This window comes from Tachypleus tridentatus, chromosome 3, assembly GCF_004210375.1.
Source record: "Tachypleus tridentatus isolate NWPU-2018 chromosome 3, ASM421037v1, whole genome shotgun sequence".
NCBI lineage: Eukaryota > Metazoa > Arthropoda > Merostomata > Xiphosura > Limulidae > Tachypleus > Tachypleus tridentatus.
In genome coordinates this window covers 118,545,694-118,569,921 of record NC_134827.1, presented here as the reverse complement: position 1 = coordinate 118,569,921, position 24,228 = coordinate 118,545,694, and the positions used below count along the sequence as shown (strand labels likewise).

At 26.8% G+C, this 24,228-nt stretch overlaps 1 protein-coding gene and 1 pseudogene across 7 annotated transcripts in view; both read left to right on the top strand.

The window, feature by feature from the left end:
* LOC143247866 (DCN1-like protein 4) overlaps window positions 1-6,907 on the top strand; it is a 38,391-nt gene extending 31,484 nt beyond the window's left edge. For 2 of the 6 annotated variants that reach the window (XR_013026732.1, XR_013026733.1), the window contains one exon: window positions 4,507-4,613. Coding sequence is in view for 1 of the 6 variants with exons in the window: in XM_076496420.1 (XP_076352535.1) it covers window positions 4,499-4,613; window positions 6,024-6,161 (253 nt within the window). In the remaining 5 variants the exon portion in view is untranslated. Of the gene's footprint in view, window positions 1-4,495; window positions 4,614-6,023 lie in introns of those variants that run through there. The other 4 variants (XM_076496420.1, XM_076496423.1, XM_076496424.1 and 1 more) reach the window with 4 other exon arrangements.
* Window positions 6,908-7,474: 567 nt separating this feature from the next.
* Window positions 7,475-24,228, top strand: part of LOC143246000 (fatty acid hydroxylase domain-containing protein 2-like) — a 28,857-nt pseudogene continuing 12,103 nt past the window's right edge. Inside the window, exon 1 of the transcript XR_013025714.1 lies at window positions 7,475-7,630. The product of XR_013025714.1 is annotated as a fatty acid hydroxylase domain-containing protein 2-like (transcript). The remainder of the gene's footprint in view (window positions 7,631-24,228) is intronic.

Sequence of the window (24,228 nt, the reverse complement as noted above, 5' to 3'; positions counted from 1 at the left end):
GTATTTGGTGTGTGACTGATAGGTAGAATATCCCCAACAGATTTGGGTGCTATTACTATACGCATTAATTATTATGACTTAGTCTCTTCAATGCAGCTGGACCATATATTTTTCAACACTATCACCCCATTTCACTGTAGGTGGAATCTATATTTCCCAGCAATCTCTCCCCCTCATGCTGCAACTGGGTCAAAGGTTTCCCATCATCAACATCTTCCTCTGCTGGTCCAGGTTCATCAACACACATTTAAACACCATTAAACTCAATTTATTTACCTTCTACGCTATGTTTGTCAAGTGCACCGAGCGACAAGTAGTAACAGTAGTGATCCAGCACCGTCAGCACCCACTTCTAATATGTTGTGGTTGGATGTCTTGTTTCAGTGGAAAACATTTGGTGGGATGCCAGTAAATAGTTTTCAACTTATTTTACTTTCGTACATCAAGCACTGCAACTTTGAAAGACAGTGAGAAACATTTGTCACAGTTGTAGTGTAATAAAGTGGGAACAGTAGAAATGTGTGTTCTGGACACAGTAACATGGTTTTACAGTTGTAGTGTAATAAAGTGGGAGCAGTAGAAATGTGTGTTCTGGACACAGTAACATGGTTTTACAGTTGTAGTGTAATAAAGTGGGAGCAGTAGAAATGTGTGTTCTGGACACAGTAAAATGGTGTTACAGTTGTAGTGTAATAAAGTGGGAGCAGTAGAAATATGTGTTCTGGACACAGTAAAATGGTGTTACAGTTGTAGTGTAATAAAGTGGGAGCAGTAGAAATATGTGTTCTGGACACAGTAACATGGTTTTACAGTTGTAGTGTAATAAAGTGGGAGCAGTAGAAATGTGTGTTCTGGACACAGTAACAAGGTTTTACAGTTGTAGTGTAATAAAGTGTGAGCAGTAGAAATGTGTGTTCTGGACACAGTAACATGGTTTTACAGTTGTAGTGTAATAAAGTGGGAACAGTAGAAATGTGTGTTCTGGACACAGTAAAATGGTTATACAGTTGTAGTGTAATAAAGTGGGAGCAGTAGAAATGTGTGTTCTGGACACAGTAACATGGTTTTACAGTTGTAGTGTAATAAAGTGGGAACAGTAGAAATGTGTGTTCTGGATACAGTAACATGGTTTTATTGTTGTAGTGTAATAAAGTGGGAGCAGTAGAAATGTGTGTTCTGGACACAGTAACATGGTTTTACTGTTGTAGTGTAATAAAGTGGGAGCAGTAGAAATGTGTGTTCTGGACACAGTAACATGGTTTTACAGTTGTAGTGTAATAAAGTGGGAACAGTAGAAATGTGTGTTCTGGACACAGTAAAATGGTTTTATTGTTGTAGTGTAATAAAGTGGGAACAGTAGAAATGTGTGTTCTGGACACAGTAAAATGGTTTTATTGTTGTAGTGTAATAAAAGTGGGAGCAGTAGAAATGTGTGTTCTGGACACAGTAACATGGTTTTACTGTTGTAGTGTAATAAAGGAGCAGTAGAAATGTGTGTTCTGGACACAGTAAAATGGTTTTACAGTTATAGTGTAATAAAGTGGGAGCAGTAGAAATGTGTGTTCTGGACACAGTAAAATGGTTTTACAGTTGTAGTGTAATAAAGTGGGAGCAGTAGAAATGTGTGTTCTGGACACAGTAACATGGTTTTACAGTTGTAGTGTAATAAAAGTGGGAGCAGTAGAAATGTGTGTTCTGGACACAGTAACATGGTTTTATTGTTGTAGTGTAATAAAAGTGGGAACAGTAGAAATGTGTGTTCTGGACACAGTAACATGGTTTTACAGTTGTAGTGTAATAAAGTGGGAACAGTAGAAATGTGTGTTCTGGACACAGTAAAATGGTTTTACAGTTGTAGTGTAATAAAGTGGGAACAGTAGAAATGTGTGTTCTGGACACAGTAAAATGGTTTTACAGTTGTAGTGTAATAAAGTGGGAGCAGTAGAAATGTGTGTTCTGGACACAGTAACATGGTTTTACAGTTGTAGTGTAATAAAGTGGGAGCAGTAGAAATGTGTGTTCTGGACACAGTAAAATGGTTATACAGTTGTAGTGTAATAAAGTGGGAGCAGTAGAAATGTGTGTTCTGGACACAGTAACATGGTTTTACAGTTGTAGTGTAATAAAGTGGGAACAGTAGAAATGTGTGTTCTGGACACAGTAAAATGGTTATACAGTTGTAGTGTAATAAAGTGGGAGCAGTAGAAATGTGTGTTCTGGACACAGTAACATGGTTTTACAGTTGTAGTGTAATAAAGTGGGAACAGTAGAAATGTGTGTTCTGGACACAGTAAAATGGTTATACAGTTGTAGTGTAATAAAGTGGGAGCAGTAGAAATGTGTGTTCTGGACACAGTAACATGGTTTTACAGTTGTAGTGTAATAAAGTGGGAACAGTAGAAATGTGTGTTCTGGATACAGTAACATGGTTTTATTGTTGTAGTGTAATAAAGTGGGAGCAGTAGAAATGTGTGTTCTGGACACAGTAACATGGTTTTACTGTTGTAGTGTAATAAAGTGGGAGCAGTAGAAATGTGTGTTCTGGACACAGTAACATGGTTTTACAGTTGTAGTGTAATAAAGTGGGAACAGTAGAAATGTGTGTTCTGGACACAGTAAAATGGTTTTATTGTTGTAGTGTAATAAAGTGGGAACAGTAGAAATGTGTGTTCTGGACACAGTAAAATGGTTTTACTGTTGTAGTGTAATAAAGTGGGAGCAGTAGAAATGTGTGTTCTGGACACAGTAACATGGTTTTACAGTTGTAGTGTAATAAAGTGGGAACAGTAGAAATGTGTGTTCTGGACACAGTAAAATGGTTTTACAGTTATAGTGTAATAAAGTGGGAGCAGTAGAAATGTGTGTTCTGGACACAGTAAAATGGTTTTACAGTTATAGTGTAATAAAGTGGGAACAGTAGAAATGTGTGTTCTGGACACAGTAACATGGTTTTACAGTTGTAGTGTAATAAAGTGGGAGCAGTAGAAATGTGTGTTCTGGACACAGTAACATGGTTTTACAGTTGTAGTGTAATAAAGTGGGAGCAGTAGAAATGTGTGTTCTGGACACAGTAAAATGGTTATACAGTTGTAGTGTAATAAAGTGGGAGCAGTAGAAATGTGTGTTCTGGACACAGTAACATGGTTTTACAGTTGTAGTGTAATAAAGTGGGAACAGTAGAAATGTGTGTTCTGGACACAGTAAAATGGTTATACAGTTGTAGTGTAATAAAGTGGGAGCAGTAGAAATGTGTGTTCTGGACACAGTAACATGGTTTTACAGTTGTAGTGTAATAAAGTGGGAACAGTAGAAATGTGTGTTCTGGACACAGTAACATGGTTTTATTGTTGTAGTGTAATAATGTGGGAGCAGTAGAAATGTGTGTTCTGGACACAGTAACATGGTTTTACTGTTGTAGTGTAATAAAGTGGGAGCAGTAGAAATGTGTGTTCTGGACACAGTAACATGGTTTTACAGTTGTAGTGTAATAAAGTGGGAACAGTAGAAATGTGTGTTCTGGACACAGTAAAATGGTTTTATTGTTGTAGTGTAATAAAGTGGGAACAGTAGAAATGTGTGTTCTGGACACAGTAAAATGGTTTTATTGTTGTAGTGTAATAAAGTGGGAGCAGTAGAAATGTGTGTTCTGGACACAGTAACATGGTTTTACTGTTGTAGTGTAATAAAGTGGGAGCAGTAGAAATGTGTGTTCTGGACACAGTAAAATGGTTTTACAGTTGTAGTGTAATAAAGTGGGAGCAGTAGAAATGTGTGTTCTGGACACAGTAACATGGTTTTACAGTTGTAGTGTAATAAAGTGGGAGCAGTAGAAATGTGTGTTCTGGACACAGTAACATGGTTTTACTGTTGTAGTGTAATAAAGTGGGAGCAGTAGAAATGTGTGTTCTGGACACAGTAAAATGGTTTTACAGTTATAGTGTAATAAAGTGGGAGCAGTAGAAATGTGTGTTCTGGACACAGTAAAATGGTTTTACAGTTGTAGTGTAATAAAGTGGGAGCAGTAGAAATGTGTGTTCTGGACACAGTAACATGGTTTTACAGTTGTAGTGTAATAAAGTGGGAACAGTAGAAATGTGTGTTCTGGACACAGTAACATGGTATTAAGGTTGACAACAAGGAATGATAATGGAGGATAATTTTTAATTTTATCGCGTTATTTCTGGTTTATATTAAGTAGTTCATTATTGTTTATTGTGCCAACTTTAATATCCTACAAACAAGAAATGATTGCACAGTATTAGGTCTATTGGTTGATATATACATACATATATTACCAAGACCAGTACTGTTTCTGGTGCATTTCAGCTGACTCGACAAGCCCTCTGTTGGGCTCATCAGATATGACATGTTTGGAATATAATAACATATTATGTTCCTTTTACGTACTAAGAGTCACAAGTACAACTTGGGATGTTATTTCTACTATGACTGTTATTCCCGTTAGCTTATAAGTTTTGTATATTTTTTTTGTGGGGAGGACACTAGAAGATAAAAACCAAACAAGTAAGGATGTGGACACAGCCAGGGATATGCTCCAACTGCTACTGGGTAAAAACTGGCCTCTATACAGCTTGTTCCAACAGTTCCTTCAGGTAGGAAACTCTTTTGTAAGAAAGGTAACTAATGAAGCTTGATTTTTAATTAACATTTCCATAAAGTCTCTGTTCTACTGCAAAACTGTGGTTAACATAACTGTAGAACTAGCACAGAAATCAAGCTAAATAACTATTAATATATAAAAACTGTTTACATGATCTCCACTGTTGGGAACTAATTACTGTGTGGAAAATCCTGTTTATACAGGAACTTTTGTTTTTATCAAGAAGTTGATCCTCGAATTATAAACATATTGTTAACAGATTAAATGTATATCCAGTCAAAACAAATGTAACTTTATTATTAAACATAATAGCACGTTTACTTCACTTATGTAAACAGATTAGGTATACCTCCAATCAAAGGTAATCTGTAACTGTATTATTTGACATAGTAGCATGTTTACTTCTGTATTGGTAACAGATTAGGTATACATCCAATCAAAGGTAATCTGTAACTGTATTATTTGACATAGTAGCATGTTTACTTCAGTATTGTTAACAGATTAGGTATACATCCAATCAAAGGTAATCTGTAACTGTATTATTTGACATAGTAGCATGTTTACTTCAGTATTGTTAACAGATTAGATGTGCATCCAATCAAAGGTAATCGAAAATGTTATTATTAAACATAACAGCATGTTTACTTCAGTGTTGTTAACAGATTAGGTATACATCCAATCAAAGGTAATCTGTAACTGTATTATTTGACATAGTAGCATGCTTACTTCAGTATTGTTAACAGATTAGATGTGCACCCAATCAAAGGTAATCGAAACTGTTATTATTAAACATAACAGCATGTTTACTTCAGTGTTGTTAACAGATTAGGTATACATCCAATCAAAGGTAATCTGTAACTGTATTATTTGACATAGTAGCATGCTTACTTCAGTATTGTTAACAGATTAGATGTGCATCCAATCAAAGATAATCTGTAACTGTATTATTAAACATAATTACATGTTTACTTCAGTATTGTTAACAGATTACGTGGACACCCAATCAAAAGTAATCTGTAACTGTATGATTTGACATAGTAGCATGTTTACTTTACTATTGTTAAAAGATAAGACATACATCCAACCAAACCAAGTTAGTACATTACATATGTATTGTTGTTTATAAATTGTTGTATTTAATAAAATAGAATAAATTTTTATTTTGAAAGTAATGGATTGTTATGCTTTTCTAAAAGGATTATGAGCTTGGTTAGAGAAGATATAAGTGTTCCGTCTTGTATTGAACACTCAGGCATATAGAATAAATCTGATTGAAGCAGATGTGCAAGAAATATAACTGTTTTATATGTTGTTATTAACTTGTAAGTTATTTATCTAAAAACTCCAGTAACATTCGAACTTCTAGTGCATTTTTGTCTCTCTTTTTTTTTTTCCTTTACAGCAGCCCAAGTACAAAGTTATCAACAAAGACCAGTGGTGTAACATCTTCCAGTTCAGTCGCATTATTCAACCTGATCTGTCAAACTACAATGAGGATGGTGTTATAAGTGTGACTACATTTACAGTACAATTAAACTGATAAACTATAGACTCAGATACGTTGGTTTGGCTACAACCAGTGGTTGTTGTTTATCAACTAGAATATGAACTGAGTGTTGTACTTACACAGTATAAACAGAATATTAAACTGATAAACTATAGACTCGGATAGACTTAATGTGAATGAATTAGAAAGGATCTGAATATTCTGGTTAGAGAATACATATTTATCACTATTTGTCAGAATTAACATGATGTCAGATTTTGGTATAAATGTTGCATCTTATAAAATCATATTTCTGCAATACTTTGTTCACGTTTCCATTGATGATGGTTATATTCTAAACTGATATTAATAATGTATTTTTCCATGTTTGTGTTAATGATGGTTATATCCTAAACAGATGTTTTTTCTCATTGTATCATGTTATTATTCTGTTGGATGAACTTGTTGAGTAGTTGTAGTCTAAAGGGAACCCCTGAGTAAGTGATTCTGTACAGCAGTCTGGAATGTCCAGTGGAATATGAGGTATACTACAGACCTTACTGGTGTTAAAACTGTGACTGGTTTCCTGTATGTATAACTGGAGAAATATTTGAGCTACTGAATAAAAGTGACTTGTTATGGTTTACACCACTTCTAGATTGTAGTGTGGGGTCACCTGAGGCTTCCAGTAGTAACCAGTGCCAATTCCTATGTAAGGTCAGCTGTCTTCTGGTTCAGAATAATGTATTTGTGTACAGAATGTTCTAGCTCTAGAGATAAATAAATTTGTTGCCTGTTTATCTGGTCTTTGATTTCTACCTATTCAAAACGTTTTCAGTACTTTCACAGAACCTGACATTGGCCTGATTATCCAATTGTACCACTTTGGTTTACACATGATCTTTGTGTCATACCTTTAGAAATGTTTTAAAAGCAATAAAACTTGTGTTTATATTATCACAATTCACACAAGAAGTTTCTGTATCAAAATAATCTTGCGAATGTTAAATCTTTGTAAATACTGTCCTTATGAATAAATGAAATTATAACAAGTGTGAGATGGTCAGTTTAAGACAGCACAAAATAGTATATTGTAACACCAAGCTCTATTTGTTAACTATTTACAGAACTGCCAAATGGTGCTAACAAAGAGATTAGTAGTAAAGAAATACATCTCTACAAACAGTTACTGAGAAAAGGTTAAACTCTCTGTACAGTATGTGCACATTTTACAGATTTACTGAAAACTAAACCTTAAGTATATAATTACTGTGTTTATAAAGCTAAACTCTAACATTTCTCATTTGATTGGTCAGTCATCGATCTAAGATCAGTGTTATTTGATCTAAAGACTTTTCATCGTCACGATGCGGTGTGATTCACCCATCACCGTGGAGACAGTGCTCACATCTGATGAGGCCACTTTCATCACAGTTCATACATCGAAGGGCAACATAACCGATGTTAAAGTGATGCCTGTGATTCGCCGATTTCTTGCTACCCCCACAAAGGGGACATGGAAGGTAACGGAATCCCCCACATTGTTGACATACCCCTCCAACGGACATACGCTGGGAAGGTTAAAGAAATGTTTCATTACAAAATGGTTTGCTAACTTCAGATCGCTTCATTAAACATTGTTTACAACAATGAACATATATTGTTATACATTCCATTCCATACAACCATTGGTTAAATATTATTTACAATGAACTTAGAAACAACTACTTATGTTATAGTCTGTAAACTTAGAAATGCTAATCTTTATATGTTTCATATTTCCTACACCATAATCACTGTTCAATTGAATTACACGATAAGTTTAGAATCAGTATACAAGTCATGTCAAACTCTTGGTTACAATTACAACCATCAAATATTTAACTTTCCCAAAGCCATTATTGTACTTACTTATTACATACTGTTATATAGTTATACTGTTATTATACTTACTTATTACATACTGTTATATAGTTATATTATACTGTTATTATACTTATTACATACTGTTATATAGTTATATTATACTGTTATTATACTTATTACATACTGTTATATAGTTATATTATACTGTTATTATACTTACTTATTACATACTGTTATATAGTTATACTGTTATTATACTTACTTATTACATACTGTTATATAGTTATATTATACTGTTATTATACTTACTTATTACATACTGTTATATAGTTATATTATACTGTTATTATACTTACTTATTACATACTGTTATATAGTTATATTATACTGTTATTATACTTACTTATTACATACTGTTATATAGTTATATTACACTGTTGTTATAGTTATTACATAGTGTTATATAGTTATATTATACTGTTATTATACTTATTACATACTGTTATATAGTTATATTACACTGTTGTTATAGTTATTACATACTGTTATATAGTTATATTATACTGTTATTATACTTATTACATACTGTTATATAGTTATATTATACTGTTATAATACTTATTACATACTGTTATATAGTTATATTATACTGTTATTATACTTATTACATACTGTTATATAGTTATATTACACTGTTATTATAGTTATTACATACTGTTATATAGTTATATTATTCTGTTATTATACTTACTACATACTGTTATATAGTTATATTATACTGTTATTATACTTATTACATACTGTTATATAGTTATATTATACTGTTATTATACTTACTTATTACTGTTATATAGTTATATTACACTGTTATTATAGTTATTACATAGTGTTATACAGTTATATTATACTGTTATTATACTTATTATATACTGTTATATAGTTATATTATACTGTTATTATACTTATTACATACTTTTATATAGTTATATGTTATTATACTTACTTATTACATACTGTTATATAGTTATATTATACTGTTATTATACTTACTACATATTGTTATATAGTTATATTATACTGTTATTATAGTTATTACACACTGTTATATAGTTATATTATATTGTTATTATAGTTATTACACACTGTTATATAGTTATATTATACTGTTATTATAGTTATTACACACTGTTATATAGTTATATTGTACTGTTATTATACTTATTACATACTGATATTTAGTTATACTGTTATCATAGTTATTACACACTATTATATAGTTATATTATACTTTTATTATAGTTATTACACACTGTTATATAGTTATATTGTACTGTTATTATACTTATTACATACTGTTATATAGTTATATTATACTGTTATTATACTTATTACATACTGTTATATAGTTATATTATACTGTTATTATACTTATTACATACTGTAATATAGTTATATTATATTGTTATTATACTTACTTATTACATACTGTTATATAGTTATATTATACTGTTATTATACTTATTACATACTGTTATATAGTTATATTATACTGTTATTGTACTTATTACATACTGTTATATAGTTATATTATACTGTTATTATACTTATTACATACTGTTATATAGTTATATTATACTGTTATTATACTTACTTATTACATACTATTATATAGTTATATTATACTGTTATTATACTTACTTATTACATACTATTATATAGTTATATTATACTGTTATTATACCTTATTACATACTGTTATATAGTTATATTATACTGTTATTATACTTACTTATTACATACTATTATATAGTTATATTATACTGTTATTATGCTTATTATTATGCACTGTTATATAGTTATACTATACCGTTATTATACTTATTACATACTGTTATATAGTTATATTATACTGTTATTATACTTATTACATACTGTTATATAGTTATATTATACTGTTATAATACTTATTACATACTGTTATAATACTTATTACATACTGTTATATAGTTATATTATACTGTTATTATACTTATTACATACTGTTATATAGTTATATTACACTGTTATTATAGTTATTACATACTGTTATATAGTTATATTATTCTGTTATTATACTTATTACATACTGTTATATAGTTATATTATACTGTTATTATACTTACTTATTACTGTTATATAGTTATATTACACTGTTATTATAGTTATTACATAGTGTTATACAGTTATATTATTCTGTTATTATACTTATTACATACTGTTATATAGTTATATTATACTGTTATACTTATTACATACTTTTATATAGTTATATGTTATTATACTTACTTATTACATACTGTTATATAGTTATATTATACTGTTATTATACTTACTACATATTGTTATATAGTTATATTATACTGTTATAATACTTATTACATACTGTTATATAGTTATATTATACTGTTATTATAGTTATTACACACTGTTATATAGTTATATTATATTGTTATTATAGTTATTACACACTGTTATATGGTTATATTATACTGTTATTATGGTTATTACACACTGTTATATAGTTATATTGTACTGTTATTATACTTATTACATACTGATATTTAGTTATACTGTTATTATAGTTATTACACACTATTATATAGTTATATTATACTTTTATTATAGTTATTACATACTGTTATATAGTTATATTATACTGTTATTATACTTATTACATACTGTAATATAGTTATATTATATTGTTATTATACTTACTTATTACATACTGTTATATAGTTATATTATACTGTTATTATACTTATTACATACTGTTATATAGTTATATTATACTGTTATTATACTTCTTATTACATACTGTTATATGGTTATATTATGCTGGTTATTATTACTTATTACATGCTGTTATATGGTTATATTATACTGTTATTCTACTTATTACATACTGTTATATAGTTATATTATACTGTTATTATACTTACTTATTACATACTGTTATATAGTTATATTACACTGTTATTATACTTATTACACACTGTTATATAGTTATATTATACTGTTATTATACTTATTACATACTGTTATATAGTTATATTATACTGTTATTATACTTACTTATTACACACTGTTATATAGGTATACTGTTATTATAGTTATTACACACTATTATATAGTTATATTATACTTGTATTATAGTTATTACACACTGTTATATGGTTATGTTATGCTGTTATTATGCTTATTACATACTGTTATATGGTTATATTATACTGTTGTTATATGGTTATATTATGCTGTTATTATATGCTTATTACTTACTGTTATATGGTTATATTATGCTGTTATTATGCTTATTACGCACTGTTATATGGTTATATTATACTGTTATTATACTTATTACATACTGTTATATAGTTATATTATACTGTTATTATACTTATTACATACTGTTATATAGTTATATTATACTGTTATTATACTTATTACACACTGTTATATAGTTATATTATACTGTTATTATGCTTATTATTACACTGTTATATGGTTATATTATACTGTTATTATGCTTATTACACTGTTATATAGTTATATTATACTGTTATTATACTTATTACATACTGTTATATAGTTATATTATACTGTTATTATACTTATTACATACTGTTATTATACTTATTACATACTGTTATATAGTTATATTATACTGTTATTATACTTACTTATTACATACTATTATATAGTTATATTATACTGTTATTATACTTAGTTATTACATACCGTTATATAGTTATATTATACTGTTATTATACTTATTACATACTGTTATATGGTTATATTATACTGGTATTATTGCTTATTACATACTGTTATATAGTTATATTATACTGTTATTCTACTTATTACATACTGTTATATAGTTATATTATACTGTTATTATACTTACTTATTACATACTGTTATATAGTTATATTACACTGTTATTATACTTATTACATAACTGTTATATGGTTATGTTATGCTGTTATTATACTTATTACATACTGTTATATAGTTATATTATATTGTTATTATACTTACTTATTACATACTGTTATATAGTTATATTATACTGTTATTATACTTACTTATTACACACTGTTATATAGGTATACTGTTATTATAGTTATTACACACTATTATATAGTTATATTATACTTTTATTATAGTTATTACACACTGTTATATAGTTATATTGTACTGTTATTATACTTATTACATACTGTTATATAGTTATATTATACTGTTATTATACTTATTACATACTGTTATTATACTTATTACATACTGTTATATAGTTATATTATACTGTTATATAGTTATATTATACTGTTATAATACTTATTACTTACTGTTATATAGTTATATTATACTGTTATTATGCTTATTACACTGTTATATGGTTATATTATACTGTTATTATGCTTATTACATACTGTTATATAGTTATATTATACTGTTATTATACTTATTACACACTGTTATATAGTTATATTATACTGTTATTATACTTATTACACACTGTTATATAGTTATATTATACTGTTATTATACTTATTACACACTGTTATATAGTTATATTATACTGTTATTATACTTATTACACACTGTTATATAGTTATATTATACTGTTATTATAATTATTACATACTGTTATATAGTTATATTATACTGTTATTATACTTATTACATACTGTTGTTATACTTATTACATACTGTTATATAGTTATATTATACTGTTATTATACTTATTACATACTGTTATATAGTTATATTATACTGTTATTATACTTGCTTATTACATACTGTTATATAGTTATATTATACTGTTATTATACTTAGTTATTACATACCGTTATATAGTTATATTATATTGTTATTATACTTATTACATACTGTTATATAGTTATATTATACTGTTATTATACTTATTACATACTGTTATATAGTTATATTATACTGGTATTGTACTTATTACATACTTTTATATAGTTATATTTGTTATTATACTTACTTATTACATACTGTTATATAGTTATATTATACTGTTATTATACTTACTTATTACATACTGTTATATAGTTATATTACACTGTTATTATACTTATTACACACTGTTATATTATTATGCTGTTATTATGCTTATTACATACTGTTATATGGTTATGTTATACTGTTATTATGCTTATTACATACTGTTTATATGGTTATACTGTTATTATAGTTATTACACACTGTTATATAGTTATATTGTACTGTTATTATACTTATTACATACTGTTATATAGTTATATTATACTGTTATTATACTTACTTATTACATACTGTTATATAGTTATATTATACTGTTATTATAGTTATTACATAGTGTTATATAGTTATATTATACTGTTATTATACTTATTACATAGTGTTATATAGTTATATTATACTGTTATTATACTTATTACATACTGTTATATAGTTATATTATACTATTATTATACTTATTACATACTGTTATATAGTTATATTATAGTATTATTATACTTATTACATACTGTTATATAGTTATATTATACTGTTATTATACTTATTACATACTGTTATATAGTTATATTATATTGTTATTATACTTACTTATTACATACTGTTATATAGTTATATTATACTGTTATTATACTTATTACATACTGTTATATAGTTATGTTATGCTGTTGTTGTGCTTATTACACACTGTTATATGGTTATGTTATGCTGTTATTATGCTTGCTTATTATTACGCACTGTTATATGGGTTATACTGTTATTATGGTTATTACACACTGTTATATGGTTATATGTTATGCTGTTATTATGCTTATTACACACTGTTATATGGTTATATTATGCTGTTATTATGCTTATTACATACTGTTATATGGTTATGTTATACTGTTATTATGCTTATTACATACTGTTATATGGTTATATTATACTGTTATTATGCTTATTACATACTGTTATATGGTTATATTATGCTGTTATTATGCTTATTACTTACTGTTATATGGTTATGTTATACTGTTATTATGCTTATTACACTGTTATATGGTTATGTTATACTGTTATTATATGCTTATTACATACTGTTATATGGTTATGTTATGCTGTTATTATGCTTATTACACACTGTTATATGGTTATATTATACTGTTGTTATGCTTATTACGCACTGTTATATGGTTATGTTATGCTGTTATTATGCTTACTATTACACACTGTTATATGGTTATGTTATGCTGTTATTATGCTTATTACACACTGTTATATGGTTATATTATGCTGTTATTATGCTTATTACATACTGTTATTATGCTTATTACATACTGTTATATGGTTATATTATGCTGTTATTATGCTTATTACATGCTGTTATATAGTTATATTATGCTGTTATTATGCTTACTTATTATGCTATTTATATGGTTATGTTATGCTGTTATTATGCTTATTACATACTGTTATATGGTTATGTTATGCTGTTATTATGCTTAGTTATTACATACTATTTATTATATATGGTTATGTTATACTGTTATTATGCTTGGTTATTACATACTATTATATGGTTATGTTATGCTGTTATTATGCTTATTACATACTGTTATATGGTTATATTATATTGTTATTATGCTTGCTTATTACATACTGTTATATGGTTATGTTATGCTGTTATTATGCTTATTACATACTGTTATATGGTTATATTATGCTGTTATTATGCTTATTACATACTGTTATATGGTTATATTATGCTGGTATTATGCTTATTACATACTGTTATATGGTTATGTTATACTGTTATTCTACTTATTACATACTGTTATATGGTTATATTATACTGTTATTATGCTTACTTATTACATACTGTTATATGGTTATATTACACTGTTATTATGCTTATTACACTGTTATATGGTTATATTATACTGTTATTATGCTTATTACATGCTGTTATATGGTTATATTATACTGTTATTATGCTTACTTATTACACACCGTTATATGGGTTATACTGTTATTATGGTTATTACACACTATTATATGGTTATGTTATGCTTGTATTATGGTTATTACACACTGTTATATGGTTATGTTATTTGCTGTTATTTTATGCTTATTACATACTGTTATATGGTTATGTTATGCTGTTATATGGTTATATTATGCTGTTATAATACTTTATTTACTGTTATATGGTTATGTTATGCTGTTATTATGCTTATTACACACTGTTATATGGTTATGTTATACTGTTATTATGCTTATTACATGCTGTTATATGGTTATATTATGCTGTTATTATGCTTATTACAACTTGTTATATGGTTATGTTATGCTGTTATTATGCTTATTACACACTGTTATATGGTTATATTATGCTGTTATTATGCTTATTACACACTGTTATATGGTTATGTTATGCTGTTATTATGCTTATTACACACTGTTATATGGTTATGTTATGCTGTTATTATGCTTATTACATGCTGTTATATGGTTATGTTATACTGTTATTATGCTTATTACATACTGTTATTATGCTTATTACATGCTGTTATATGGTTATGTTATGCTGTTATTATGCTTACTTATTACATACTGTTATATGGTTATATTATGCTGTTATTATGCTTGGTTATTACATACCGTTATATGGTTATGTTATGCTGTTATTATGCTTATTACATGCTGTTATATGGTTATATTATGCTGGTGTTTGTGCTTATTACATACTGTTATATGGTTATGTTATGCTGTTATTATAATTTATTATTACATGCTGTTATATGGTTATATTATGCTGTTATTATGCTTACTTATTACATGCTGTTATATGGTTATGTTACACTGTTATTACTTTATTACACACTGTTATATGGTTATGTTATACTGTTATTATGCTTATTACATACTGTTATATGGTTATGTTATATTGTTGTTATTATGCTTACTTATTACATACTGTTATATGGTTATATTATAACTGTTGTTATTATGCTTACTTATTACACTGTTATATGGGTTATGCTGTTATTATGGTTATTACACACTATTATATGGTTATGTTATGCTTTTATTATGGTTATTACACTGTTATATGGTTATGTTATTGCTGTTATTATGCTTATTACATACTGTTATATGGTTATATTATACTGTTATTATGCTTATTACATACTGTTATTATAATTTATTACATACTGTTATATGGTTATATTATACTGTTATATGGTTATATTATGCTGTTATAATACTTATTACTTGGTGTTATATGGTTATATTATTATGCTGTTATTATGCTTATTACACACTTTGTTATATGGTTATATTATACTGTTATTATACTTATTACATACTGTTATATGGTTATGTTATATGCTGTTATATGGTTATATTATGCTGTTATTATACTTATTACATACTGTTATATGGTTATATTACACTGTTATTATGGTTATTACATACTGTTATATGGTTATATTATTCTGTTATTATACTTACTACATACTGTTATATGGTTATATTATGCTGTTATTATGCTTATTACATACTGTTATATGGTTATATTATACTGTTATTATGCTTGCTTATTACTGTTATATGGTTATATTATAACTGTTATTATGGTTATTACATGGTGTTATACGGTTATATTATACTGTTATTATGCTTATTATATACTGTTATATGGTTATATTATACTGTTATTATGCTTATTACATGCTTTTATATGGTTATATGTTATTATGCTTACTTATTACATACTGTTATATGGTTATGTTATGCTGTTATTATGCTTATTACATGTTGTTATATGGTTATATTATACTGTTATTATGGTTATTACACACTGTTATATGGTTATATTATATTGTTATTATGGTTATTACACTGTTATATGGTTATATTATACTGTTATTATGGTTATTACACACTGTTATATGGTTATATTATACTGTTATTATGCTTATTACATACTGATATTTGGTTATACTGTTATTATGGTTATTACACACTGTTATATGGTTATGTTATGCTTTTATTATGGTTATTACACACTGTTATATGGTTATATTATGCTGTTATTATGCTTATTACATACTGTTATATGGTTATATTATGCTGTTATTATAATTAGCATTACATACTGTTATATGGTTATATTATGCTGTTATTATGCTTATTACATACTGTTATATGGTTATATTATATTGTTATTATAATTTACTTATTACATACTGTTATATGGTTATATTATGCTGTTGTTATTATGCTTATTACATACTGTTATATGGTTATATTATGCTGTTATTGTTGCTTATTACGTACTGTTGTATGGTAGTGATATTATGCTGTTATTATACTTATTACATACTGTTATATGGTTATGTTATGCTGTTATTATGCTTACTTATTACGTACTGTTATATGGTTATGTTATACTGTTGTTATGCTTTACTTATTACATACTATTATATGGTTATGTTATGCTGTTATTATACCTATTACATACTGTTATATGGTTATGTTATACTGTTATTATGCTTACTTATTACGTACTATTATATGGTTATGTTATGCTGTTATTATTCTTATTACGCACTGTTATATGGTTATGCTATGCCGTTATTATGTTTATTACATACTGTTATATGGTTATGTTATGCTGTTATGTTATTATGCTTATTACATACTGTTATATGGTTATATTATGCTGTTTATAATGCTTATTACATACTTTGTTATAATACTTATTACATACTGTTATATGGTTATGTTATGCTGTTATTATGCTTATTACATGCTGTTATATGGTTATGTTACACTGTTATTATGGTTATTACATGCTGTTATATGGTTATGTTATTCTGTTATTATGCTTATTACATACTGCTGTTATATGGTTATATTATACTGTTATTATGCTTACTTATTACTGTTATATGGTTATATTACACTGTTATTATGGTTATTACATGGTGTTATATGGTTATATTATTCTGTTATTATACTTATTACATACTGTTATATGGTTATATTATGCTGTTATGCTTATTACATACTTTATATGGTTATATGTTTGGGTTATACTTACTTATTACATACTGTTATATGGTTATATTATACTGTTATTATGCTTATTACATGTTGTTATATGGTTATATTATGCTGTTATAATGCTTATTACATGCTGTTATATGGTTATGTTATACTGTTATTATGGTTATTACACTGTTATATGGTTATGTTATATTGTTATTATGGTTATTACACACTGTTATATGGTTATGTTATACTGTTATTATGGTTATTACACACTGTTATATGGTTATGTTGTGCTGTTATTATGCTTATTACATACTGATGTATGGTTATACTGTTATTATGGTTATTACACTATTATATGGTTATATTATGCTTTTATTATAGTTATTACATACTGTTATATGGTTATATTATACTGTTATTATACTTATTACATGCTGTAATATGGTTATATTATATTGTTATTATGCTTACTTATTACATACTGTTATATGGTTATGTTATACTGTTATTATGCTTATTACATACTGTTATATGGTTATGTTATACTGTTATTATGCTTATTACATACTGTTATATGGTTATGTTATACTGGTATTATTATTGCTTATTACATACTGTTATATGGTTATGTTATGCTGTTATTCTGCTTATTTTACATACTGTTATATGGTTATGTTATGCTGTTATTATGCTTGCTTATTACATACTGTTATATGGTTATGTTACACTGTTATTATGCTTATTACACACTGTTATATGGTTATGTTATGCTGTTATTATGCTTATTACATACTGTTATATGGTTATGTTATACTGTTATTATGCTTGCTTATTACACACTGTTATATGGGTTATGCTGTTATTATGGTTATTACTGCACTATTATATGGTTATATTATATGCTTGTATTATGGTTATTACACACTGTTATATGGTTATGTTATTGCTGTTATTATGCTTATTACATACTGTTATATGGTTATGTTATGCTGTTATATGGTTATATTATAACTGTTATAATACTTATTACTTACTGTTATATGGTTATGTTATACTGTTATTATGCTTATTACACACTGTTATATGGTTATATTATACTGTTGTTATGCTTATTACATACTGTTATATGGTTATATTATGCTGTTATTATGCTTATTACACACTGTTATATGGTTATATTATGCTGTTATTATGCTTATTACACACTGTTATATGGTTATATTATGCTGTTGTTATGCTTATTACACGCTGTTATATGGTTATGTTATGCTGTTATTATGCTTATTACGCACTTTTGTTATATGGTTATGTTATGCTGTTATTATGCTTATTACATACTGTTATATGGTTATATTATGCTGTTATTATGCTTATTACATACTGTTATTATGCTTATTACATGCTGTTATATGGTTATGTTATACTGTTATTATGCTTACTTATTACATACTATTATATGGTTATGTTATATACTGTTATTATGCTTGGTTATTACATACCGTTATATGGTTATGTTATGCTGTTATTATGCTTATTACATACTGTTTATATGGTTATGTTATGCTGGTGTTATGCTTATTACATACTGTTATATGGTTATATTATGCTGTTATTCTGCTTATTACATACTGTTATATGGTTATATTATGCTGTTATTATGCTTACTTATTACATACTGTTATATGGTTATATTACACTGTTATTATGCTTATTACATTGCTGTTATATGGTTATGTTATGCTGTTATTATGCTTATTACATACTGTTATATGGTTATGTTATATTGTTATTTATGCTTACTTATTACATGCTGTTATATGGTTATGTTATGTTGTTAATTATGCTTGCTTATTACATACACTGTGCGATATAGTTATGTTATGCTGTTATTATATTATTACACTGTTATATGGGTTATGCTGTTATTATGGTTATTACAACACATTATAATATGGTTATGTTATACTGTTATTATGGTTATTACACACTGTTATATGGTTATGTTATACTGTTATTATGCTTATTACGTTACTGTTATATGCTGGTTATGTTATGCTGTTATTATGCTTATTACGTACTGTTATTATTGTATTATTATGCTGTTATATGGTTATGTTATACTGTTATAATACGTTATTACTTACTTATGTTGTTGGTTATGTTATGCTGTTGTTATTATGCTTATTCACATACTGTTATATGGTTATGTTATGCTGTTATTATGCTTATACATACTGTTATATGGTTATGTTATACTGTTATTATGCTTATTACACACTGCTTTATATGGTTATATTATGCTGTTATTATGCTTATTATACACTGTTATATGGTTATGTTATGCTGTTGTTATGCTTATTACGCACTTTGTTATATGGTTATGTTATGCTGTTATTATGCTTATTACATACTGTTATATGGTTATGTTATGCTGTTATTATGCTTATTACATACTGTTGTTATGCTTATTACATTGTTATATGGTTATGTTATACTGTTGTTATTATGCTTATTACATACTGTTATATGGTTATGTTATACTGTTATTATGCTTGCTTATTATTACATACTGTTATATGGTTATATTATACTGTTATTATGCTTGGTATTACATACCGTTATATGGTTATATTATGTTATTGATTATGCTTATTACATACTACTATTACATGGTTATGTTATGCTGTTGTTATGCTTATTGCATACTGTTATATGGTTATGTTAATGTTATTACTTATACCATGCTTTTATATGGTTATATGTTGTTATTATGCTTGCTTATTACATACTGTTATATGGTTATGTTATGCTGTTATTATGCTTGCTTATTACATGCTGTTATATGGTTATATTAATTACACTGTTATTATTATGCTTATTACACACTGTTATATGTTATGTTATGCTGTTGTTATGCTTATTACGTACCGTTATATGGTTATATTATGCTGTTATTATACTTATTACATGCTGTTATATGGTTATGCTGTTATTATGGTTATTGTTACACTGTTATATGGTTATGTTGTGCTGTTATTATGCTTATTACATACCGTTATATGGTTATGTTATGCTGTTATTATGCTTACTTATTGCATACTGTTATATGGTTATGTTATACTGTTATTATAGTTATTACATGCTTTGTGTTATATGGTTATGTTATACTTTCTGTTATTATGCTTATTACATACTTTGTTATATGGTTATATTATACTGCTTGTTATTATGCTTATTACATGCTGTTATATGGTTATGTTATACTATTATTATGCTTATTACATGTACTGTTATATGGTTATGTTATGCTGATTATTAATAGCTGTATTACATGCTGTTATATGGTTATGTTATGCTGTTGTTATGCTTGTTACATGCTGTTATATGGTTATGTTATGCTGTTATTATGCTTACTTATTACATACTGTTATATGGTTATGTTATGCTGTTATTATGCTTACTACGCATACTGTTATATGGTTATATTATACTTTGGTGTTAGTGCTTATTACACACTGTTATATGGTTATGTTATACTGTTATTATGCTTGCTTATTACAGCTGTTAATATGGGTTATACTGTTATTATGGTTATTACGCACTGTTATATGGTTATGTTGTGCTGTTATTATACTTATTACGCACTGTTATATGGTTATGTTATGCTGTTGTTATAAGCATTACATACTGTTATATGGTTATGTTATGCTGTTATTATACTTATTACATACTGTTATATGGTTATGTTATGCTGTTATTATGCTTATTACATGCTGTTTATATGGTTATGTTTATACTGTTTATATGCTTATTACTTACTGTTATATGGTTATGTTATGCTGTTATGATATGCTTATTACTTGCACTGTTATATGGTTATGTTATGCTGTTATTATGCTTATTACATACTTTGTGTTATATGGTTATGTTATGCTGTTATTATGCTTATTTTACATGCTGTTATATGGTTATGTTATGCTGTTGTTATGCTTATTACATCACTGTTGTTATATGGTTATGTTATGCTGTTGTTATGCTTATTACACACTGTTATATGGTTATGTTAGCCTACTGTTGATTATAGCTTATTACGCTGTTATATGGTTATGTTATGCTGTTATTATGCTTGTTACGTACTTTGTTGTTGTTATGCTTATTACGTACTGTTATTATGGTTATGTTAATGCTGTTATTATGCTTATTACATGCTGTTAATATAATTATGTTATGCTGTTGATTATGCGATTGCTTGTTATGCAGTTATATGGTTATATTATATGCTGTTGTTATGCTTGTTACGTACTGTTATATGGTTATGTTATGCTGTTATTATGCTTGTTGTTACGTACTGTTATATGGTTATGTATTATGCTGTTGTTATGCTTGGTTATTACGTACTATTATATGGTTATGTTATGCTGTTATTATGCTTATTACATACTGTAATATGGTTATATTATATTGTTATTATGCTTGCTTATTACATACTGTTATATGGTTATGTTATGCTGTTATTATGCTTGTACATACTGTTATATGGTTATGTTATGCTGTTATTATGCTTATTACATACTGTTATATGGTTATATTATACTAAATTGTTATTGCTTATTACATACTGTTATATGGTTATATTATGCTGTTGTTCTGCTTATTACGTACTGTTATATGGTTATGTTATGTAACTGTTATTATGCTTGCTTATTACGCTGCTGTTATATGGTTATATTACACTGTTATTATGCTTATTACGCACTGTTATATGGTTATGTTATGCTGTTATTATACTTATTACATGCTGTTATATGGTTATGTTATGCTGTTATTATGCTTGCTTATTACACACTGTTATATGGGTTATGCTGTTATTATGGTTATTTACGCACTATTATATGGTTATGTTATGCTTGTATTATGGTTATTACACACTGTTATATGGTTATGTTATTTGCTGTTGTTATGCTTATTACATGCTGTTATATGGTTATGTTATGCTGTTATATGGTTATGTTATGCTGTTATAATACTTATTACTTGCTGTTATATGGTTATGTTATGCTGTTATTATGCTTATTACACTGTTATATGGTTATGTTATGCTGTTATTATATGACCGATTTACATACTGTTATGTTATGGTTATATTATGCTGTTATTATGCATTATTACACGCTGTTATATGGTTATGTTATGCTGTTATTATGCTTATTACACACTGTTATATGGTTATTATATACTGTTATTATGCTTATTACGCTGTTATATGGTTATGTTTATACTGTTATTATGCTTATTACACTTGCTGTTATATGGTTATGTTATGCTGTTGTTATGCTTATTACGTACTGTTATGTATGGTTATGTTATGCTGTTATTATGCTTATTACGTACTGTTGAATTTATGCTTATTACATGCTGTTATATGGTTATGTTATACTGTTATTATGCTTACTTATTACGTACTATTATATGGTTATGTTATGCTGTTATTATGCTTGGTTATTACATACTTAGTTATATGGTTATGTTATGCTGTTGTTATGCTTATTACATGCTGTTATATGGTTATGTTATACTGGTTGTTGTGCTTGTTACATACTGTTATATGGTTATGTTATGCTGTTATTCTGCTTAATTACATACTGTTGTTATATGGTTATGTTATGCTGTTGATTATGCTTACTTATTACATACTGTTTAATATGGTTATATTACACTGTTGTTATGCTTATTACACTGCTGTTATATGGTTATGTTATGCTGTTGTACATGCTTATGCATGCTGTTATATGGTTATGTTATATTGTTATGCTTGCTTATTACGTTGTATGGTTATTTGACTTTATTATTTGCATATGGTTATGTTATGCTGTTATTATGCTTTACTTATTACACACTGTTATATGGTTATGCTGTTATTATGGTTATTACACATGTTATATGGTTATGTTATGCTTATATGCTGGTTATTATACTTATTACACTGTTATATGGTTATGTTATGCTGTTATTATTATACTTATTACATACTGTTATATGGTTATATTATGCTTCATTGTTATGCTTATTACGCATACTGTTATTATACTTATTACATACTGTTATATGGTTATGTTATGCTGTTATTGCATACGTATTACATACTGTT